Source organism: Anastrepha ludens, chromosome 6 (genome assembly GCF_028408465.1).
Source record: "Anastrepha ludens isolate Willacy chromosome 6, idAnaLude1.1, whole genome shotgun sequence".
NCBI lineage: Eukaryota > Metazoa > Arthropoda > Insecta > Diptera > Tephritidae > Anastrepha > Anastrepha ludens.
This window is the reverse complement of record NC_071502.1, coordinates 57,383,981-57,405,285: the sequence shown is the minus strand read 5'-3', so window position 1 is coordinate 57,405,285 and position 21,305 is coordinate 57,383,981. Positions and strand designations below refer to the sequence as shown.

Sequence of the window (21,305 nt, the reverse complement as noted above, 5' to 3'; positions counted from 1 at the left end):
CGGCATCAATGAGGTGTACCAAACAAAGCTTTGGTGCTTTGATCAGCTCTCATTTTTAGAAGGCCATGTAGCCACTAGACAGAGCCAAGACAATATTGAGGTAATATTAAAATGCAATGCAATACAAATTGCGGTATCGTCAGACGTATACTATATAACTGATATGAAAGAATAATTAACTTACGTCTCAATTTTTTTTTTTTTTCAGATGCCTTCTTCTTCAACTACCTCAACGTATACGGGTGCAGAAAATAGTAGCTCGAGCGTTAGCGACGAGCCATCGAAAAAACCAAAAAAGGTACATAACATTACGATTAATAAAAAAATATATCATATAATTGTTTTTTTTTTTATAGAAAAGTAAGCAGTATAATCAAATGCATCAGGAGTTCTCTCAATTTGAACAAATGATGCATAAAAAGAAGAGCTCCCGAAAATACGCCTGGTTGGGCACTTTGGTTGCTAATAAAATGGAGGAAATAGACAACGACAAACAACACAGCGCTGCTTTGGAAGTACAGACGGTTTTGCAAAGATTTATTGATGAATCCAATCAGCGCACTCCTCCATCATTAGCAACTGCATCATCATCAGGCAAGGACTTATTGCAGCTGTCTATGCAAGGAGTTTTTGACGAGGATGATTTTTGCTAGCAAAGTAGGTATAATTCATAAAACCTATGAGACATGTTTATGTTAACTTCCACTTTTTTCCGTTTCTAGATACTTGACCGCCAAAAAAGGGAGACTGCATTAAAAGCCACCAAATATGGAAACCAAAGGATTTGATTAATATTTTAAGTGAAGTATTTTTACATGAAGTATATTTTTTTTATTTTTTTTTTAATGAAACCAAAGTGCCTATTAAATATAAGACTGTGTAATATATTTAGGTTAAGACAAAAGGATTTAATTAATATTTTAAGTGAAGTATTTATACATGAAGTATATTTTTTTTATTTTTTTTTTAATGAAACCAAAGTGCCTATTAAATATAAGACTGTGTAATATATTTAGGTTAAGACAAAAGGATTTAATTAATTTTTTAAGTAAAGTATTTATACATGAAGTATATTTTATTTAATTTTTTTTTTTAATGAAGTACAAAATCTTACATACCAATATACATTTAAAAAAATTTAAAATCCAAATGAATTTAAAAAAAGGAACTAAAAAATATGAGACTGTGTTATAGGTCATAATTAATAATATAAAATTATAATAATAAATTATATTTTATTTCATTTTTTTTAATGAAGCACAAAAGCTTATATACCTATATACATTTACGTTAATAAAAATAAAAGAAATTATTTATTATTTAACCAATCCAGTTTGCCTTCTTCATTGAAATATTTAAGAAATTTTTGACGAACATTCTCCGCTTCGCCTTTTCTCGGATTATATAATATATTCGATCCAGTTGGGCAGTTATTGTTTACAGTTTCTACATTTCCGCTACCATCAGTGTATGTTTCGCCATTTTCAATTAGATAATTATGTAAAGTACAGCACGTTAGTACAATTTTCTCTACAGTGGCCACATTTAGATTTATAGGAGCAAGAAAAACGCGAAATCGGTTCGACAAAATTCCAAATGCATGTTCCACTACATGCCTTGCCCGGGAGAGTCTTCGATTGAACATTTGTTTTTCTTGACATTGCGTGTGGTAAGGATATGGCTTCATTAAATGCACCTGCAGAGGAAATGCATCGTCTCCGACTACAACATACGGAACGCTTCGATTGTTTCCAATTAAAGCTGCTTTTGGTATTTCTTTCTCATCTTGAAGAACAGTACTTAATTTGCTTTGTAGAAAAACTCCAGCATCATTACTGCGACCGTTGCAACCCACGTCAACGAAAATAAATTTACAATTAGCATCCACCAGGGCTAATAAAATTATGCTGTTAGTGCCTTTGTAATTATAATAAAAAGCTCCGTCAGTGCGTGAGGGACGGAAAGTTATATGCTTTCCATCTAATGCGCCAATGCAATTGGGGAATTGCCACTTAACCGCGAATTCTGTTGCTATAGCCTCCCATTCAGATTTGCTGCTCGGAAACTGCGAAAAAATTTGTTATTAATTGCGAAATATTTATTATAATATAAAATGTATCCATACCTTTAAATATGACGATTTTAATTTGTTAAACAAAGCACTGCATACCTCGGGAACTATCTTGCAAATTGAGGATTTGGATATTCGCGTCTGGTAATCCAAACTGACGTAAGACTCCCCTGAAAATAAATAACTTCTTATAACAATACTACATATATCACCATCTCTTTAACTCACCAGTGCTGAGAAACCGCAGCGTCATTGCCAATTTTTCTGCTGCGGGAATCGCGCTTCTCATTGAAGTATCAGAACGTTGAATATCATCTGCAATTAGCGATAGCAAGTAATGAAATTGGCCATTTGACATCCGTAGAAAATTCTTATAGCTCTGCTCATCGTGCACCAGCAACTCTTTGTTTAAAAAAGCGAACGAGCTGTGATCGCATCTTTTTTTTCGCCATTCTTTTACCCATTGCCGCTTGGTCCTCTTGATAGGTAACAATGAAACTTTTTTGCCCAAATTTGCTAATCCTAATTGGAGTATACTTTAACAATTTAATGCGCACATTTTACAAGCATGTAGATGCTTACCTAAAAGTATTTCTTCTTTATCGCTGTCGTCAGAGTCTAATTCCGCAGCCTCACCAATGCATTCCCATATGCTTTTAATCAGTTCACTTTTTTCTTCGTAATCCATATTTAATCGCAATAAACTAATATATTTCTTCACAATATAAAATTCAAACAAATCACGGCTATACGAATGAGAGAAACGTCAAAATATGCTAACGATTGTTGCCGAAAACATTTCTGCCCGTGTGCCCGCGAATGAGACATGAAAAGAGAATTTCCAGTGTTTCCCTTCCAGTGGAGACATCGTGTAAATGGGGTGTTAGCAGCGCTAGCAACAAATTCCTTCGGTTGCCTCTAAATTAATAGTAGGTTTATAATAGATTAGTGATTGAATATTATATTCGTCTTAACAGATCAGTCTCTTTCAGAAACTTATACAGCTTATTAATGTTTCCAGTGGTTGTCTCTCTCAGAAGATTGAGAGGGTCGATTGCGCCAAAGATTTCGTGTCGGAGTGTGTCAATGTTTTAACATTCTACCAATATGTGTATTATCGAGCCATACTCATGGCAAAATGGGTATTTGCTAGGAAGGGCACGTAGAAAAATATGCCCATGTGTTAAAATGGTGTGTCCGAGACGTAGACGGATGAAAGACTTTATCTTTGGAATAAGAATGTCAGTGGGAAGACTGAGTTTTGTTCTGAATGGATTGATATCAGAATAGTGATGTTTGTAAGTTTTCCAGTCGTCAATTATCTGTCTGTATCTCTCCCTTGCAATTGCAGCGAAGATATATTTTTTTGTTGTGTAAGTGAACATTGCAGATGGAGTCATCGCAGCGCTTTTGGCGGTAGTGTCAGCATTCTCGTTGCCTTTGATTCCCACGTGTCCAGGAGTCCACATCAGTCTGATTTTTCTGGGAGAGGCTAATAGTGTATTGCGGATAATATTTATTTCATTTTCATCATTGAGTTGAGATTCAATACCTTCAATGTATGAGGGAAAAGGAATAGGTAATACACACCAAAACTCGCCAACGATCTAAGAAAAATTCCTGAGGGCAAAGAAAGAGAACAAAGGAACTCGCTCATAAGGGCATCTAAGCTGTATTTGGGTGTATTTTCCTCAGAAGTATATATAACTATTTCTCAAATAAAGCACACAAATGCATGCTTGAATTTGCCGATATTTTTGCTTTTCAAATTTTATGGCATTTAGTGTTTACAAATAATTTCAGCCGGCTAGTCTAAGTTTATTCTGGTTTATCAGCATCGGTTTATGAGTATCGGCGTAAACCAGTGCCTTCAATAGCTCACATGACCTAGACGGTCAAGTAGCAGACTTATTTCTTGAGCTGATTCGGCCACAAAAAATTCATCCCACTAAAACGATGGTTGCATGCGCTGTATGGCTTTTGGAAATGGCATTTTTTTGACCATTGAAGTTGATGGTAACGTGGGCTCGATCTTCAGTTTTCAAAGAGAGTGGGCCACTAAAGTCAATGAACTAAAAATGAGCCCCATGACTAACTGCAGTTGATATGATGGTCAAAGTGATCTGCGAATATTTTCTACTGCATAATAATTTTCGTAATAACGATTTTTAAACACTGTACGAATATGAACTGCCAGAATATGAACCGAAAATTGCACAGAAAACTCAAATGGGGGCTGGTAGCGAATTGTAATTGTAGACACGATATGAGCATCAAAGTAAATCCTTATGTTTGTATGTATGTATGTAATACATATGCAACGAGTATTTTCAGTACCAGAGAGTGAAGCACGCTGAGTGCTGAAATAATTGAATTCATGAAACCAAATTCCGCCTGTGAAATGGGAAATGCGAAATAAGGACAAACGAATTGCTAGCTGCATATATATGCATGTATGTGGATTAGGGCGGCTCAATTTGTTTTCCAAAAAAAAGAATCAACTTTACTTCGGCGATTCAAGTATTCTACTGGCAACTCTGAACAAAAAAATCCATGGAAGCAGAACTCTAAAATGGATTTCGAGCTTCCTTAATTTTTAATTTCACTTATTAATCCCTAATCAACTTTTTGAATTGTTTTAAATTTGTTTGGAAGAAAATATATGTACGTAGCTTTTGGGTGCGAGAAACTAATTTTTGTTGTTAATTTGCACTAAGCCCTCCGCTAGAGTGTAAAACATGGCAAAGTTGATTCAATTTGAACATTTTTAAAGAAAAAACAACGATTTCCATACTTTCAAATAAAAGAACTATTTGTTGCAATTTTTATATTTCTAATTATTAAAAAATATTTAAAAGCATAAAAGTATTTTATAATAAATAAGCTACAGCAGTAGAATGTTCTAGAGATAATTCTATTCATCACATTTTTCACTATAATATTACGTTGTATGAACGGCAGCCGCCGTAGCCGAATGCGTTGGTGCGTGACTACCATTCGGAATTCAGAGAGGACGTAGGTTCGAATCTCGGTGAAAGATCAAAATGAAGAAAACGGTTGTTTTCTAATATCGGTCGCCCCTCGGCAGGCAATGGCAAACCTGCGAGTCTATTTCTGCCATGAAAAAGCTGCTCGTAAAAAATATCTGATGTTCCCTCCATTTGTGGAACAACACCAAGACGCACGCCACAAATAGGAGGAGGATCTCGACCAAACACCCAAAAAAAAAGGGTGTAAGCGCCAATTATATATATATATATATGAATATGTATTTTTATTTTTTCAGGCTTGATCAAGTAGAGAAAAACTTCAAACAACGAACTTTCAATTGATCCTCAAAACCTGGGTTCAGGGTCAAAAACCACTTTTTCAAAAGATGAAACATATATAGGATGTTTTTGTAGCTGCATGAGAACTATCGATATCGATAGCCAGTTTGGTAGCTGAGAATGGCAAACTGTGTTGACATTTCTGTTCAGTAAGGTTTCGCAAGTCATCATGAATTGTTTAACGCCAGAAACAAATTACTTTGATTAAATATAAAATAAATCTGTTCGCGTATTGTTGAAAAAGTCGTCAAAATGGCAATTCGACAGTTGCAGTATAATCCAAGTTGGCGTAAAATTGATCATCCAATTTTGTTTTTGAATAACTTTATTAATAAACAAAACATATGGTTTAGAGCCATGGAAATCTTTATTCTGACCTTTTCGGCCTCCTGTGCTAGTCCGTTTATATACTGCAGCTATCTTGTTCACAAGTGAAATATGATTGACGTACGACACCATTTGTAAAAATTATAAATCTCCCGGTAGGGTCACGGAAACAAAGTAGAGGAAAAATTTGGCGCCCCCTAATGAACATACCTATGTTCAGTTTACATACAATTATGTACATACAGACATGTGTTTCCGAACTGTTGAAATACATATACAGTTTCTAATTTGTTGTGAACAGTCAGTCAGGCTACATTTAGGCACTAAATTTTGCAAATGAATTATCCTAGTTTCCTTTGGATTTATTCTGATTGATTGATAAAAACTCTCTAGTCACCTCTATTTTATATATTTAACAAAAGTACCAAGAAACTATTTTTATTAAAAAAAGTATTATATAAAAATAAAACTGTTTACTTTTCTCATGGTATTAAATATGTGAATATTACAATATTAATTTGGTATATACTACTATTACAATGATTTCGAAATAGGAACAGAATAATACCTCTTGGAGATGTGGCACTTATCACCTTTGATTATTCCCTACGGAGTGAAAAATCTAATTTAAATTCCTGTTAATCAATTTTAGTAATTTTTTAAACTTTAGTTTATTGCCTACAACTCCTACTAATACATTTTTTTCTGGGGCCAATAGATTTCGAGATAAAAGTTCCTGAAAAAAGATGACGCAAGTTTTATTAGCGATAGCGTTACGTCTATGGTCTCAAAAGATATGACCACATGCCTATAAGCTACCCTGGGTTTTGTGCACATTCTCTTTTAAAGAAGTTATCGAAAATCTCCGTACATTTACACGACGGGTTTTTTGGGGCTTTTCTTGCGTGTTTTTTGACATTTAAGCTGACAATTTTCTTTGGTCATTCTCTTGAATATTGGTGCACCCAGGGTCACTATGTAAGTTGGATCTAGGTTATGTTAGGTTATGTTAGGGTTCCAGACCACAGAAATATACCAGGGAACTGTAGGGCAGACCAACTTGCAAGAGAAGGTACCTGTATGCCAAACATAAGCAATTTTATGGAGATACCTCTCGCAACTTGTCAGTTCTGCAAATCAAAGATGGATTAGCGTTAACACCTGTGAAATTGCTAGGCAATCATGGTCAAGGCTAAATTTACGTCTGTCTAAGAGTTTTATAAAATTGAGTAGGCTTCAAATCAGGATCTTAGTAGGGGCTTTCCCAGGACATTGTCTCATAGGCAATCATGCAAGGAGATTAGGCGTTTACACGCCTGATTTCTGTCGTAGCTGCAGAAATGAGGAGGAGTTGGTAACAATTCATCACCTTTTTTGCATATGCTCAACTCTAGCCAGAAGCAGGCACCGATTTTTAAATTCCCACTTCTTAACGAATATAGATAATCTATACACTTTAGGTATCTAGAACCTTTTACGCTTTGTCAAAAAATGAGGATGGTTCAATATGGAGAGGGAAATGTAGCCCAGCCCCCGCGGGTCATAACGGACCCATTTCGTGGTCTAAGTGGCATCGTTGTCTCTATGGGCGATGCGGTTGCCTAACCTAACCTAACCTAAGTTGGATCTAACAGTAACCGATTTTTTGCAAATAAGATTAGTTTTTTAAAAATATTTTCCATAAAAAAGCACTTCAGTTGATAAAAAGTTGAAAAGGCCTGCATAAAAATGTTTAAAAATTAGATCAACGGAATTTAAATCAAAAATTTTGAATGAATATAAATAGAAGACGTCAAGTGAAATTTTTTGGAAAAGGCCTCTAACGGCCTTTCAAACATAAAGGGTATTTCAAAAGTGACGCTTAGATGCCAGTAGTGAATCATTTTTATACGGTACCATTTTATATCACCTTTGATATTTGTCAAGTAGACAGTCGATAGAACAACGTGTTAAAATTATTCAAAGGTATTGTGAAAATGATCGATCTTTAATATCGATCTTCATATCGCGAAATTCGTGATCTTTTTGGTGGAAATAATCGTCTGAACGAGTCACCCATTCAAAGGTTGGTGAAAAAAAAAGATACTGGTTCTGTAGAGAATAGAAAAAGGACTGGCGGATCAAAAACGGGGCGTTCTATCGAGAATATTGCTGCTGTAGCTCAAAGTGTTGCTGAACAAACTCCAACATAGATATCTCGACGTTCTCAACATTTCTTTGTGGGAAAACGAAATTCTAGGGCGCAACGTGTTTAATTATCTGGCAACTGGAAATTTTATATTTATGTATATTATAAGCTAATGGAATTCAAAACTCTCAAATGCCTTTAAAAGAAATTAGAATTTATGAGATCTAATAGACATCAACGTCTGATTTTCCCCAAATATTCTTACTTGTCTTCATCAGGGCTATTCTTCATTTATGCTGATACTCAATGTTGGCTCAGAAATTCAATTCCTGAATCGGTCAAGGTTGTGAAGGGTAGGAGTGAGTAGTAGTAATTTTTACTATCACCAGGTACCTATGTATGGTAATCCTCATCCTATTTATGTGTCTGACTATTCCTATATTCATCTCTAAGTTTATTTTAATTTCAATTAAAAAGTATGCATACATACATATGCAGTTAAATGTACTGTTATTATTCTCTAAATTATTAGTTATAAGTTTGCATTATATACAAAATAATTGATTTTGAATTGTATAACTTCCAACCCGTTGATGCAGAAAAGCTGTAAAAGGCTTACATATACAGCCTTATTTTTTAATAAATAAAATAAAAAAATAACTTGTAAAAATATTAAATTTCCCAAACCCGTTTCGAACACTTCAAATACAATTTATTACTACAAAAAAAATGGCTGCAACAAAATTTCAAATTGAAATTGAAAGCTCGCGAACAGATGGACTATCCCTTATGTGACTGAGAAAACTGTGATGAAACTTACGGGACTAAAAAAAATACAGTCGAACTTCCATATAGTGAATTCGCACGGGACCTGAAAATCACTTCACTATATAGAAACTTCATTATAAAGAAACATTGATTTTTTATGTAATTTTATTTAAAATAATCAGTGAGTTTGGTTTGAATTACAGTCTTCCATTTTTCATTTTCAATAAAAGCTTCCAAATCATGTAGAGAGTTGAAAACATTAATCGGCACGTCACTCCTCATTTCCACAAAGGCTCTAATTACGCTAATAGATGAAGCAGCTTGTATCAACGTAGGTAATGCCTCCTCAGTTTCTGCCAATTCTTCAACGGTCAAATCGTGTTCATCGTTATCTGAAATAATATTTACATATTAAATTTTTGTTTGACTATAAAAAGATAAATGCTTACCAGGTTCAGCTGGAACTCCGCGACTTTCAAAAATGCTGTTGAGAATATCTTCTTCGGATGGTTTGTCCCAAGTCTGCACACCATTATCAACATTTACGTAGTCATCAAACGATGCTTCGATATTTGCTACTTTTTTAAATGAAGACTGTAAAGCAGCCTAATCCGATATTGAAAGAAGGTCCTCTTCATCCCAATGCTCAAATGGAATCTGCATAACATCTTTTGAAAATCCAGCCTTTTTAAAACAGTTGGCAACTGTTTCTGGTTTAACATAGACATTCCATATATTGCTAAGATTTCGAACTGCTTGCAGCAAGTCTATGGCCATAACAGAATTTCCCTCATCCACTTGAGTCAGTATATTCGTTAAAATTCGTTTTCTGTAATGTTGTTTCATGTTGTAGATAATGCCTTGGTCCATTGGTTGCAGTAACGAAGTCATGTTGGGAGGAAAATAAGCGATATGAATGTGTCTCAACTTGTCTCTCACATCTTTAGGGTGGGCAGTGCAGTTATCAACAAAAAACAACACCTTTCTGTTTTGATCACAAAATTTTTTGTCGAGTTTTACAATCCATTTCGTAGAAATCTCACTGGTCATCCATGCTTTTTTGTTAAACTCATAATCGACACCTAAAGATTTTATTCCCTTGAAGTACCTCGGATTTTTGGCCTTTCCGATTACCAGCAATTTTAGCTTTTCTGATCCAGTCATATTGCTTCCCACCAGGACAGTTATTCTCTCCTTGCTTTGCTTCCCACCAAAGCATTTTTCATTTTTGAATGCCAGTGTTTTAGTTGGCAAGCATTTGAAAAACAAAGCAGTCTCGTCGGCATTAAAAATGTCGTTAATGTTGTAATTTTCAATTAATTTCGGTAAGACGTTCGTTACCCATTCATCACGGTTTTCTATGTTGGCGTCAGCACTTTCCCCACATAATGTCTTTTGAATAACGCCATGCCGACTTTTGAACTTGTCTAACCAACCTGTACTTGCCTCAAATTCGTGGTGTCCTAGTGCTTCCGCAAAATCTTTGGCCTTTTGCTTCAATAATGGTCCAGATAAAGGGAGATTCTTACCACGTGCAACGAGTAACCATTTCAGCATTGCTTCGTCAATATCCTCAAAATGACAAGGTCGAAGTCTTTTGCGTTTGGTATTTACTGCCAAATCCTCCGCATTTTTTAAAATCACTTCCTTATTTTTTAAAATATTTGATTAAGTGCTGGGAAGAACTCCGAATTCATTGGCAATATCTTTTTTTTTTCTTTCCTTCATTAACTTTGTTAATCATTAATAACTTTTTTTCAAGCGAAATGCTGCTTCGATGCATCATTTTAATTTCAATCACTGAATAAAACTGTAATAGCTCAGCTCTTTCTGTTTTAATTTCCACATCTAACTGTAATTTTTTGCAACAGAAAACTTTTGAAAAAATTCACTATATGGAGACAAAAACTTAGTTCGCTTGAATTTCCAGCTGTAAAATTTGTTCATTATATAGAAAACTTCACTATATAGAAATTCATTATAAGGAGACAAAAATACACCGAAAGTAGAACGAAAAAGCAGTGTCTTCGAAACCAGTTCATTATAAGGAGAGCTTCATTATATGGAAGTTCACTGTAGAGAAGTTCGACTGTATTAAATTTCACAGATTCAGTGGGCGTGTTATCGCACTGCAGTTGGCAGGTATTTCCTGCTCTTGCCGTACCGAAAGGTTTGTTGCGTGACTACCCTTCGGTAGTGCCCAGATTGGAAACCTCGGGCATGAGACACCCAACGATAAACAGTTTTTTCTAATAGCAGCCGCCACTCGGCAGGCAATGACAAACCTCCGAATGTATTTCTGCACGAAAAAGCTCCTCATAAAAAACCATCTGCCTTTCGGAGGCGGCATAAAACTGTAGATCCCTCCATTGGTGGAAAACCATCAAGACGCATACCACAAATAGGAGGAGGCACCCAAATACCAATTATATATATAAAAGGACACTTTTGTTGTGTTCCTTTTTTGATACGTTACCAAAGGAGTACTCTTCTCTGCGTGGAAACATCGAATAAGGGAAGTATTTAGTTCGGCAGAGGTACATTCATAGGTACTATATATTTATAGAAGTTTTAAATATTAACGAATTTATATTAATATCTGGCCCCAAAAAAAACCCACACACTTTATAAATAGAAATAGCCGGTGTATATTTTCTAAGGAATATTTCTTAGGAATCAATATATTCGCCTTCTGTTTCGATGCACGATTTCGCACGGTTTTCCAAGGCCCAGTCTTCTTCAGGGCTGTTATTTGGTATGGCAAAAACAGTGGTTTTAATCACGATGGAGAGAACTAAGAAGGTGTAGCCAACATCAGATCATTAACCGACTCTCAGCGATTTTGAGGGAATCAGCTGATTTTTTAACGTAACATGGGATGTGCCAGTGGTTTGTTTACGACAAAACTGAGATTGTGTTGGTGATACATATATGAAGAAAACAGCACAACCTTCCTTATTCATGATATTTATCTTGTCTATTCTAATTAAAATGTAATTTTGTAAAATATACATTTTTTAAAACTTAGTTGAATATTTCACTCAATTTTATTTAGCTTTGCTTTTTTTAACATATGGCCACATTGGCCGCGATTGCGGTTATTGTTGATGTTCTTCTCCTTTCAGCAGTCAAATCGCTCTCTCGCTACTGCAGTGTTGCCTAGCTTTGGATATAAAAACGCACTAAAATGCCCATTCAAAGTAAATAAAATACCAATTTAAAAAAAAATAAAATTTTTAATTACTTAAAGAACTTTGTATGCGTGATAAATTGTCTTTACAATGTGCTTTTTTTAAAATAAATGTGTTATACTTATGTAGAATTTAATTTATGAGTGTTTTTTTGTTAAGCGAGTCTATTTTGTTAAGGGAACGACTTATTTGCTATATTTGAGGTTATGAAACTAACTAGACAAGGTACTCTTTTTGTAAAAATGTCAGTATGGTTTCTTTAGTATTTTCTGGTATTTTGTAGCTTAGTTTTACAATGAATACACCTCTTAATACCCTGACCGGAAGAAACGATTACACCTCTATGGTTTTAATTCGCATTCAGTAAATTCAAACGCTTTTTAAAATGTGTAAAAAGGTTTTCATTTGTGGAACAACATCAAGACGCACACCACAAATAGGAGGAGGAGCTCGGCCAAACACCTAACGGAAGTGTACGCGCCAATTATTTATTTATTTTGTAAAAACGTTTTCAATGTTAAGAAGAGTTGAAAGAAGAAGATTTATTTTTTTTGCATAACCTTAAAAGGAGCAAAAAATTAAATTTGAGCTTTCAAAATATCAAATTTTATAAGAATCAACAAATTTGCATTAGCACTAAAATCTTCTCAGAGTCACCTTTTTAATCTTCTTTTGTTTGATAATACAGTTTTTATAACTTAAAGTTTCGGTAGCTTTAAATTAAAATAAAGAAACAAACACCAAACTTGACAAATTTGGCATTTTGGGTATAAAAAAGCATTAAATTTATTGCGAGGAGCAAATGGTTGGCAACACTGCACAACTCAGCTAATGTGACGTCAGGCACTGTCTGATGGACTCAATCTTGTTTCTATCATTCTTGATAAACGCCTGCATTAGTTTATTGGACGTCTGGGTGGTTTATTATAATGCAGAATTCAAGCAAGGAAGCCGTGCCTGCTTAGAAGTGGCATTTGAATATCAAATGTTTTTTGTATATAAAAAATAAACAGATGACAAGGAATAAATGTTGCAGAAAAAAGAACTAGCCATGTCTCCGAAACCGTTAGTTTGCGGACCCATGTTTATTAACATTTTTTTGCTTCTTTTGGTCTATATTATTATCTCCTGAAATGATTTAGATTACTTTATTAACACCCTGTATTACTGGCACGACCCATGTTTATATCCGCCCAAGGAGTGGCACATTCCCTCAAAACGCCTCTTTTACGCTGTTACGTAATCCCTTTATTTTGTATTAACTGGTTGTGAATTAGTAATTTTACATACATAAATACATTGAAATTTCCATTATTTGGATTTTATCCCACAAATCGTGCATTCGTCATCTCAAATTACCTAAGAAAAATTTCCTGCTGCATCCATCTCGCTCACTTGGCTTGCTTCGGTCAGTCGCTCGACGCGTCAGTAAAGTCTAAAAATAATGAAATTTAAAAATATGTTTTACAAAAGTAAACCAACGCATTTTAAATGAGAATGGCGCAAGCACAGTGGATATACCAATGAAAAATTAAAAATAAAAATAAGACATGAAGAAATCAGCGAGGCAGATGGAAAAGAGGCAAATATGCGAAAAAGAGTACGGAATAGAAATTGAAATTGCAGTACATGAGCAATATTGTTGCTAATACTTTTCCATTTTTTTGTTTTCATTTGAGTTTTTTCTCATTTTCTTTTTTAGATTTGCTGTTTTTTTATTGAATATCGAAGTCGGCTAAAATAATAACAAACTCATTAAAACAAAAAAACATGTGAAGGAAACGCAATAATGAAAACAAACTGAATAATGAACTCAAGTACAATGATCCGATAAGCAACAACAACAAATGAAAACAATAATAGCAATAACAGTCAGGAGGGTAAAATCTGAGGGAGGCAGTGGTGGCAGAGACTCCTCAGCACGCGAACAGCGAGCGGGCAACAACGTGCAGCCTGGTGCAGCAGACATACATCTGTAAATACATATGTATGCGCATATATGTGCATATATAAATGTAGTGAGTCAGTGCAGGATGATGGTGGCAAGCGATGGAAGTGATGGCAACCGCTGCAGACGGAAATGTGAAGGTGCATCGGCGATTGGACGGACAGATACATATATACATATAGTAGGCATACATACACACAATTGTATACACACGCTCAGACACATACATACATACATGCAAATAAATTTCATAGCCACGTTGCACGCTTCTTTGGTCAACTTGCAGCTCATCCGTGGCCAGTGGTAGAGTTGCTGAAGCATTGCAATCGGCAGGAGAGGCGTAACAGAAATGTTAACGTGACAAGTTGGAATGCAAACAGAAACAGCAAAAATAAAGGAAGTAGAAGTAAACGAAAGCAAAGAAAGAAGAGGAGAATGAAATCAAAAATCGAAATAGAAACAAAAAAACTAAAACTTTTGCCACATGCGGCACAAGTGGACCTTCGCTTGCTCCTTTCGTTTCTACATACATATGCACATACATAAATGCTATCTGCGCAGGCAGCATGCTGCATATACGTACATACATACATACATATTTACATATGTAGGTGATGAATATCTCCTGCAACGCATCGTTGCTGATCGAAAAGTGGCTATAAGAATCATTTAGTTATCGGCGACTCTGAGAAAAATAATTGACCTCATGTCGGATTTCAATCCAAAACGAGGCATCCAGAAAATGATCGCAAATCAGCGTGAATGAGTATGTACATACATATTTATATGTACATTGTAAGTACATTAGGGTGCCTCACCAAAAAAAGTTGCGGATCTTCCATCGGAATTATAAAATGCATTATATTTTAAAGCTTCTGCCAAACTATTTCCGAAAAATACTAAGTTTTACGCAAGTTACACCGATGTGAAAATAATAATAATCGTGTTTTCATAAATAAAATTATTTTTTAAAACTACTACATTTTTCCCAAAAAACACCTCACATGATGAAAATAAAAAAAACCTGCATAAAACTGTTTAAAAATTGTATCAACGGAATCAAAGTCAAAATTTGTTGGAGATATGACTTCAATCCATGATTCAATTATTAAAGGTTTGCTCACTAGTGACATTCGATTTTTGACACTCCCTTACAAAAGGTTGTATTTAAGAAGGTGAATAAAGGGGAACAAATTAAATACTTTTTGGTAAAAATGGTAGCAAAAAAGTTTTTTTTTACTTTAATGGAAGCAAACAACGAACGGTTTAAAAAATAAATTTTAATTAATTTTTGAATTTACATAATGGTACAAATAGAAGCCATTAGCGGAAATTGCCAAATCTGATATTAAAACAAGAAACTATTTCACTAAAACCAAGATTTTATTTTGTGAATTAATTTTTAAATTTAAAACCGATAGCGAAGTTGTAAAGTTTCGCCAATATGAAACTATTTCATTAAAAATAAATAAATAATTGGCGGGTTCAATTCTGTCAGGGGTTTGGCCGAGATCCTCCTCCTATTTGTGACATGCGTCTTGATGTTGTTCCACAAATGGAGAGACCTACAGTTTTAAGCTGAATCCGAACGGCAGTACTACGCTAAGCCTCTTCTGGACACTTCATCCATCCATTGAAAACAAGTTCCGTCAATATCAACTTTCTTATAATCAGGTCTCAAATGTTATCGATTCCGTCGGCACTATCCCATTATTCTCCCTGTCGTAGCTCTTTGGGAAATGCTCTTTTCAAAACATGAATTCCTTCTAAATCACCACATAATAAGAAATAAAGCTTTTTAAATTCTCCTTTTATCGATCTCGGATTGCCTCAATTACACTACCATGTCCTGACTTAAGCGGCATGTATTCCATGTCATACTACCATAGTCCTTGACATACCGATAAAAACTCTTTAGCGGGTTGTTGCTCGTAAGCAGACTATTTTGAAAATGAAATGTTTTTGTATAAATTTTACTTTTCCTCCGCTTTTACTCAAAATTTCTAGAGCTAGCAACCCAGTGTCCTTTTATTATTGAATCATGACTTCAATCATACTGTATCTGTGTGAGTACCTGGATATATATATATATATATATATAACGCAGATACAGTATATACAGGGTTGGCCATATTAAACTGACCCATGTGATTATTAAAAAAATATGGAAAAAGAAACATTTTTTTGTGTTTCATTGTGAAAAACATTTAATTTAGTTCAAGGAGATTCGTTTACATCACTTTTTGAATATGATATCGCGCAAGTGGTCGCCCTTAGCTCGTATAGCGTAATGTGCCCGTTTTTCGGCGTTTTCCATAGTTTTGGCCAGCGTCTCGGCCGATATGGCGGCTATTTCCCGTCGCATATTGGCCTTAAGTGCGCCTAGTGTCTTTGGCTTGTTGACGTAAACCTTAGATTTCAAATAGCCCCAAAGAAAAAAGTCCGGTGGCGTCAAATCCGGTGATCGTGGCGGCCAGTCAAAATCGCCGCTGTTTGATATCAAACGGCCAGGGAACAAAGTCTTCAATAAGTTGACGGTGGCTCGTGCTGTGTGTGGTGGTGCGCCATCTTGCTGAAACCAGAAGTGCTCCATACCATTTTCACGAACAATCGGCATCACAAAATCGGTTATCATGGCCCGATAACGCTCTTGATTGACGGTCAATGGTTGGTGTTGACCATTTTCAAAGAAGAACGGCCCAATGACCATATCAGCGCAAATGCCACACCAGACTGTAACTTTTTGGTCGTGGAGAGGTACCTCTTCAATAATTTGAGGGTTTTCAGTGGCGTAGGAACGGCAATTTTGCTTATTTACGGTTCCGTTCAAGGAGAAATGGGCCTCATCACTCATAATGATTTGATGCCAAAAATCCTCATCAGTTTGGGCCATTCGGACGAAAAAATTGGCATATTCCAAGCGACGAGGCTTATCGGCCGGCAACAGTTGTTGATTTAGTTGTATTTTGTACCGGAATATCCCCAAATCCAAACGAATGATACGTCGTAGAGTGGTCCGAGGGATGTCCAACTGAGCAGAACGACGATTACCTGACGTTCGCGGCGATGACTCGATACTGGCTCGTACGGCCGCGATATTTTCGTTAGATCGTCTTGGCCGCTTTTTATTTGGACGTCGGGTATTAGCCACAGTGCCGGAAGACAAAAATCTTTTGTGCATTTGCTGGATTGCGTTCTTTGACGGCGCACTTTTCACTTTATTTTTTTTTCTCCACGCACGTTGCGTTTTTACAATCGAGAAGGAATTTTTAATGTACAGCTGAACAATTTCAGCGCGTTCTATTGGGGTGTACAGTTTCATGGTATAAATCTCCTTCGACTGACGCTTCCAACGCGGTATGTCATTAGCTGATCTGAAATTACAGTAAAAAGTTATAGGGTTACTCAATGGGTCAGTTTAATATGGCCAACCCTGTATATATTATATAATAATTGGCGCGTACACCCTTTTCGGGTGTTTGGCCGAGCTCCTCCTCCTATTTGTGGTGTGCGTCTTGATGTTGTTCCACAAATGGAGGGACCTACAGTTTCAAGCCGACTTCGAACAGCAGATATTTTTTATGAGGAGCTTTTTCATGGCAGAAATACACTCGGAGGTTTGCCATTGCCTACCGAGGGACGACCGCTATTAGAAAAATGCTTTTCTTATTTTTGGTGTTTCACCGAGATTCGAACCTACGTTATGTGAATTCTGTATGGTAGTCACGCACCAACACATTCGGCTACCGCGGCCATAAACCTGGGATAGTTTACCTAAAAATATAGTTTCTTTCATTAGCATTTATGTCGCGAATGAACAGAACTAAATTGTGATCAGATTAGAGGTACTTTTTCCAATACATAGAGTCCTTTTTGAAAGATCACGCGTGACTACTGTCAAATTTAATACATCATTTGTTTCAGTATTCATTAACATAACAGTGAATGGCGAACGCTAAGGTGACATGATAAACGACTTTTTGATACCGAAAATTGAAGCTCATGATCTCCACAATATTTGGTTCTAGCAAGACGGCGCTACTTACCATAAAGCCCGTGAAATAATGGCTTTACTGCGTCGTCGTTTCGGTCAATTTATTTCTCGTCTCGGACCAAATGATTGGCCACCAAGACCGTGTGAGATCACACCTTTGGACTTTTATTTGTTGAAGGTATGCAAGGTCTAAATACTTTGTGGATAAACCAGCTTAGATTGAGGTATTGCAAGTCAACATTTCTAAAGTTATCAACGAGATACCGTCCGAAGTCCTTCATCTAGTCATTCAAAAGTAGGGTTTACGGATGCTGAATTACGGCGCAACATTTGGAAGGGATTATCTTAAAAAAATAAATGCCATGAATGGTTCTTCACAAAAATAATAAAGATTGCCCAATTAATTTGAATATTCGTTGTTTTATTTCAATTTAAAATCCAATACCTCTAAATTGATTATCCAATTTTAAGTCACTTTTTTATTTTATTGTTTGTAGACTTTTTCGTTGTTCGTATAAAGCTTTTGCGTGAGAAGAAGCCTAGTAAAATTTTTTGGAAAATCATTTCCTGAACAAGTTTAACCCTTAAACGGCCTTCCAAACATGAAAGGTCTTTCAAAAGGGATTCCCAGATGTCAGAAGTGAATAATTTCTAGACGGTACCTTGTTCAGCTTGATTTGATATCACGAAAGCCCCAAAATGGATGTGGGCAAATTTAATAATGATTGGTTATGTTATTGTTTAGCCATTTCTTATGTCAACCTCTTATCGGTTTCATTTAATTATGGCGCTTAAATAAAAGTTGCTTTGGAAAATTCGAATCCGGAAGTATGGCCCACAGAAAGTCCTTCTTTATATCATTAATCTACTAATCTTAAGGCTCAATGAGCTAAAATTTGGCCTGATATCACTTATCATTGTGCTGCAGACTTTTCTTTCAATACTTTATATGTAACGTTTATCGCATATTTCTCTTGTATTTTTTTATTGAATTGATTTTTCTTTAAATGTTTGGTATATCTTTATTCGAATTACTGTTTTGATTGCCAAACTGCCGACCTTGTACGAGTAGTGATAACCTGAATACGATGAGAAAATTTCAAATCGAGGCAAACCACCAGCGCACAACAGCAACAAAAACAAGATAAAAACAAATAGTAAAAGCAAAACAAAGACAAGACAAAACAAAAACCAGAACAAAAAACCAAAAAACAAAGTACAATACAAACAATAAAAATTCAGCAAAAATAAAAGTCATTCAAATCCAAAAATAAATATAGGATTAAATAAGAATCCAACAAAAAGATGTTCAACCCAGCAATAAAAACAAGTCTGCCCATACGAGTACATACATACATACACATACAGTGGATCGCAGCTCAAATGATACAGTAGTCGATGTGAAATTTAAATCGCATTATTTTCTTAATTATGTTGAAAAAACTCTATATTATAGACAGACGGATTTACTATAAGTAAAGAACCGTATTTATTTCACAAAATTTTTAATTTTTTTTGTGATAGTCTATTGTCTTAAGAGCCTGGATTCTAGTTGACATTGACTTGCCTGGATTTTATTTGTGGTCTTTCGAGCGATTTTCTGCGTTTCCTCGAATAGTTCTCCCTTTAACTCCTTTTTTCTCGAAATTTCGTATCTTCAAATTTTTTTGTCTAATAGAGCTCACACAATTTCAATAGCGTTTACATCAGGAGACTGTGACTCTTTTAGTAAAATAGTTTGAAGAATATCAAGATACGTAGTCTTGCGCGTTACCATTCATTAAACACAAAGATTCCTAAGCCGGCTGCGGACCCAAACCATTACACTTTCTCACACAGGTTATCTTTAAATTTAGTAACCATCCTTGGTTGTTTGTTGTTGTTTTTTTTTTTTGGTAGAGTAGAATTCGGTAAGATAGGTCATTTTTTTTTGGAGAGCTCTTGCTACGGTGTTTTTTCATTGATTTTGAAAAATAAGCAAGATTTTGAAAGGTTATTTATCTGCTAACATTTTGGTTATACTGACTTATGTTTGGCTAAATATTTTGGAAGCTGCATTCAATAAGACAAAGGTACTTTTTTTCGATATTTTCAAAATCGGGGGGCACGATAGGTCACTATATGTGAGGGGAAAAGAACGATGTACATGGCTTGGAAATTAGCGTTTTAACTTTTATTTATGAGTGTGAACACTGCACATGTTATAAAAGTTAGGAATTTTTCTTTAATTCATCACGCGAGCACGTAATGTTTCGAACGGAATTTTAAATTGTTTAGAGGCTGATCGAACACTAGCGCCATCTCGGACTGCCGCGATTGCGTTTTTTACGTCCTCTTCACTTTGTTTCGGCGTTTTTTGCACATAATTACGCACCATTTTGCTGCAAAAACAATTAAAATTTATTTTATTCAATTAAAAGTAGTGACCTATAATGCCCCCAGACGGCTGACCTATAGTGCCCCCAAGCCAATTTTTTTTGTTAGTGTCGATATTTTTTTTAAAAACAAAAATATCAAAAAACTAACACATTATTCGTGTTCAGCATTATTTTCTACTTAAAATAAAACTCACCTGATAAATATTTACATACATTAAATGCACTGCACCGTAGAATAAAAAAAATGCTATGTCGGAGAAAAGCTCACAAAAAACTAAACGACGCCAGAACTAGGATAACTAATCAATGGTGACGGCCGAAATGACAGTCGCCAACGTTGTTTCCCACCACGTATTCAATTCACATAAGACGAGTGACCTCTGCAAAAACAGTGCGACGAAAATCCCACCTACCTATTGTGCCCCCATACCTATCTTACCCCATTCTACTCTATTTGTAAAAGACGGTCTCGTACTCTTTACGAAGCGTGTGATGACGGATCCTGTCAGCACTGCATGTTTTCCTAATTCCTGTTTATCATCGACCGTTAAATTTCGGCCCGATAATTTGGGATTCATTCTAAGTTTTTGAAAAATATAAGTGCGGTCGGAGTCAACAAAAATTTTGTCGGGACACTTTTACCCTTATTTTCGACTCGATTTTCAAGTAAAAATCGCTCAATAATATATAGCTAAATAAAGCCACTACAGCCAAGACGTCGGAAGAGTTTCCTGCGCCGAAAAATTTCTGTATCAAACAAGACCCCATTTACACGATGTCTCCACTGGAAGGGAAACATTTTGTTCGGTGGTGAAGGACGGCCGCGGAAGAGAGAAGGGAATTTGTCTCCTGTACTGGCGACACGCTTTGTGCTTCTTATTCGTATTTCCAATCTTAAAGCAATTTTTGACAGTTGCTTCATTCGTTTTCTTCTTTCGTGGAAGAAAGTTCTAAGTTATGTGTTGGTTTTCAAGCAAACGGAAGATAACAACGATGACAAACATACAAACGCTGCTTGGGAAATGCACAATTATTTTTGCTAGTAAAGTAGTATAATTTAAAATAGTTATGGGACATGTTTATGTTGATTTCTAATTTTTCCCTGCATTTCTAGATACTCAGTTTAATTTTAAGTTAATTATTTACATATGAAGTATTTTTAATTTAATTT

General features: G+C 35.5%; 3 protein-coding genes across 4 annotated transcripts in view; all 3 read right to left on the bottom strand.

Moving 5' to 3' along the window:
- LOC128868709 (protein Atossa) overlaps positions 1-21,305 on the bottom strand; it is a 251,576-nt gene that overhangs the window by 173,541 nt on the left and 56,730 nt on the right. For both annotated transcript variants that reach the window (XM_054111129.1, XM_054111130.1), the window contains one exon: positions 13,174-13,249. The gene's annotated coding sequence lies outside the window, so the exon portion shown is untranslated. The remainder of the gene's footprint in view (positions 1-13,173; positions 13,250-21,305) is intronic.
- On the bottom strand, positions 1,258-2,975 carry LOC128868711 (putative nuclease HARBI1). Its single transcript, XM_054111134.1, has 4 exons — positions 2,654-2,975; positions 2,300-2,593; positions 2,126-2,241; positions 1,258-2,065 (listed from the first exon to the last, which is right to left on the bottom strand). Exons 1-4 carry the CDS (start codon positions 2,757-2,759, stop codon positions 1,310-1,312), a joined length of 1,272 nt encoding a protein of 423 aa, XP_053967109.1. The 5' UTR covers positions 2,760-2,975; the 3' UTR covers positions 1,258-1,309.
- On the bottom strand, positions 8,943-10,581 carry LOC128868712 (tigger transposable element-derived protein 4-like). The gene is made up of 2 exons (XM_054111135.1): positions 9,073-10,581; positions 8,943-9,015 (listed from the first exon to the last, which is right to left on the bottom strand). Exon 1 carries the CDS (start codon positions 10,178-10,180, stop codon positions 9,230-9,232), a length of 951 nt encoding a protein of 316 aa, XP_053967110.1. The 5' UTR covers positions 10,181-10,581; the 3' UTR covers positions 8,943-9,015; positions 9,073-9,229.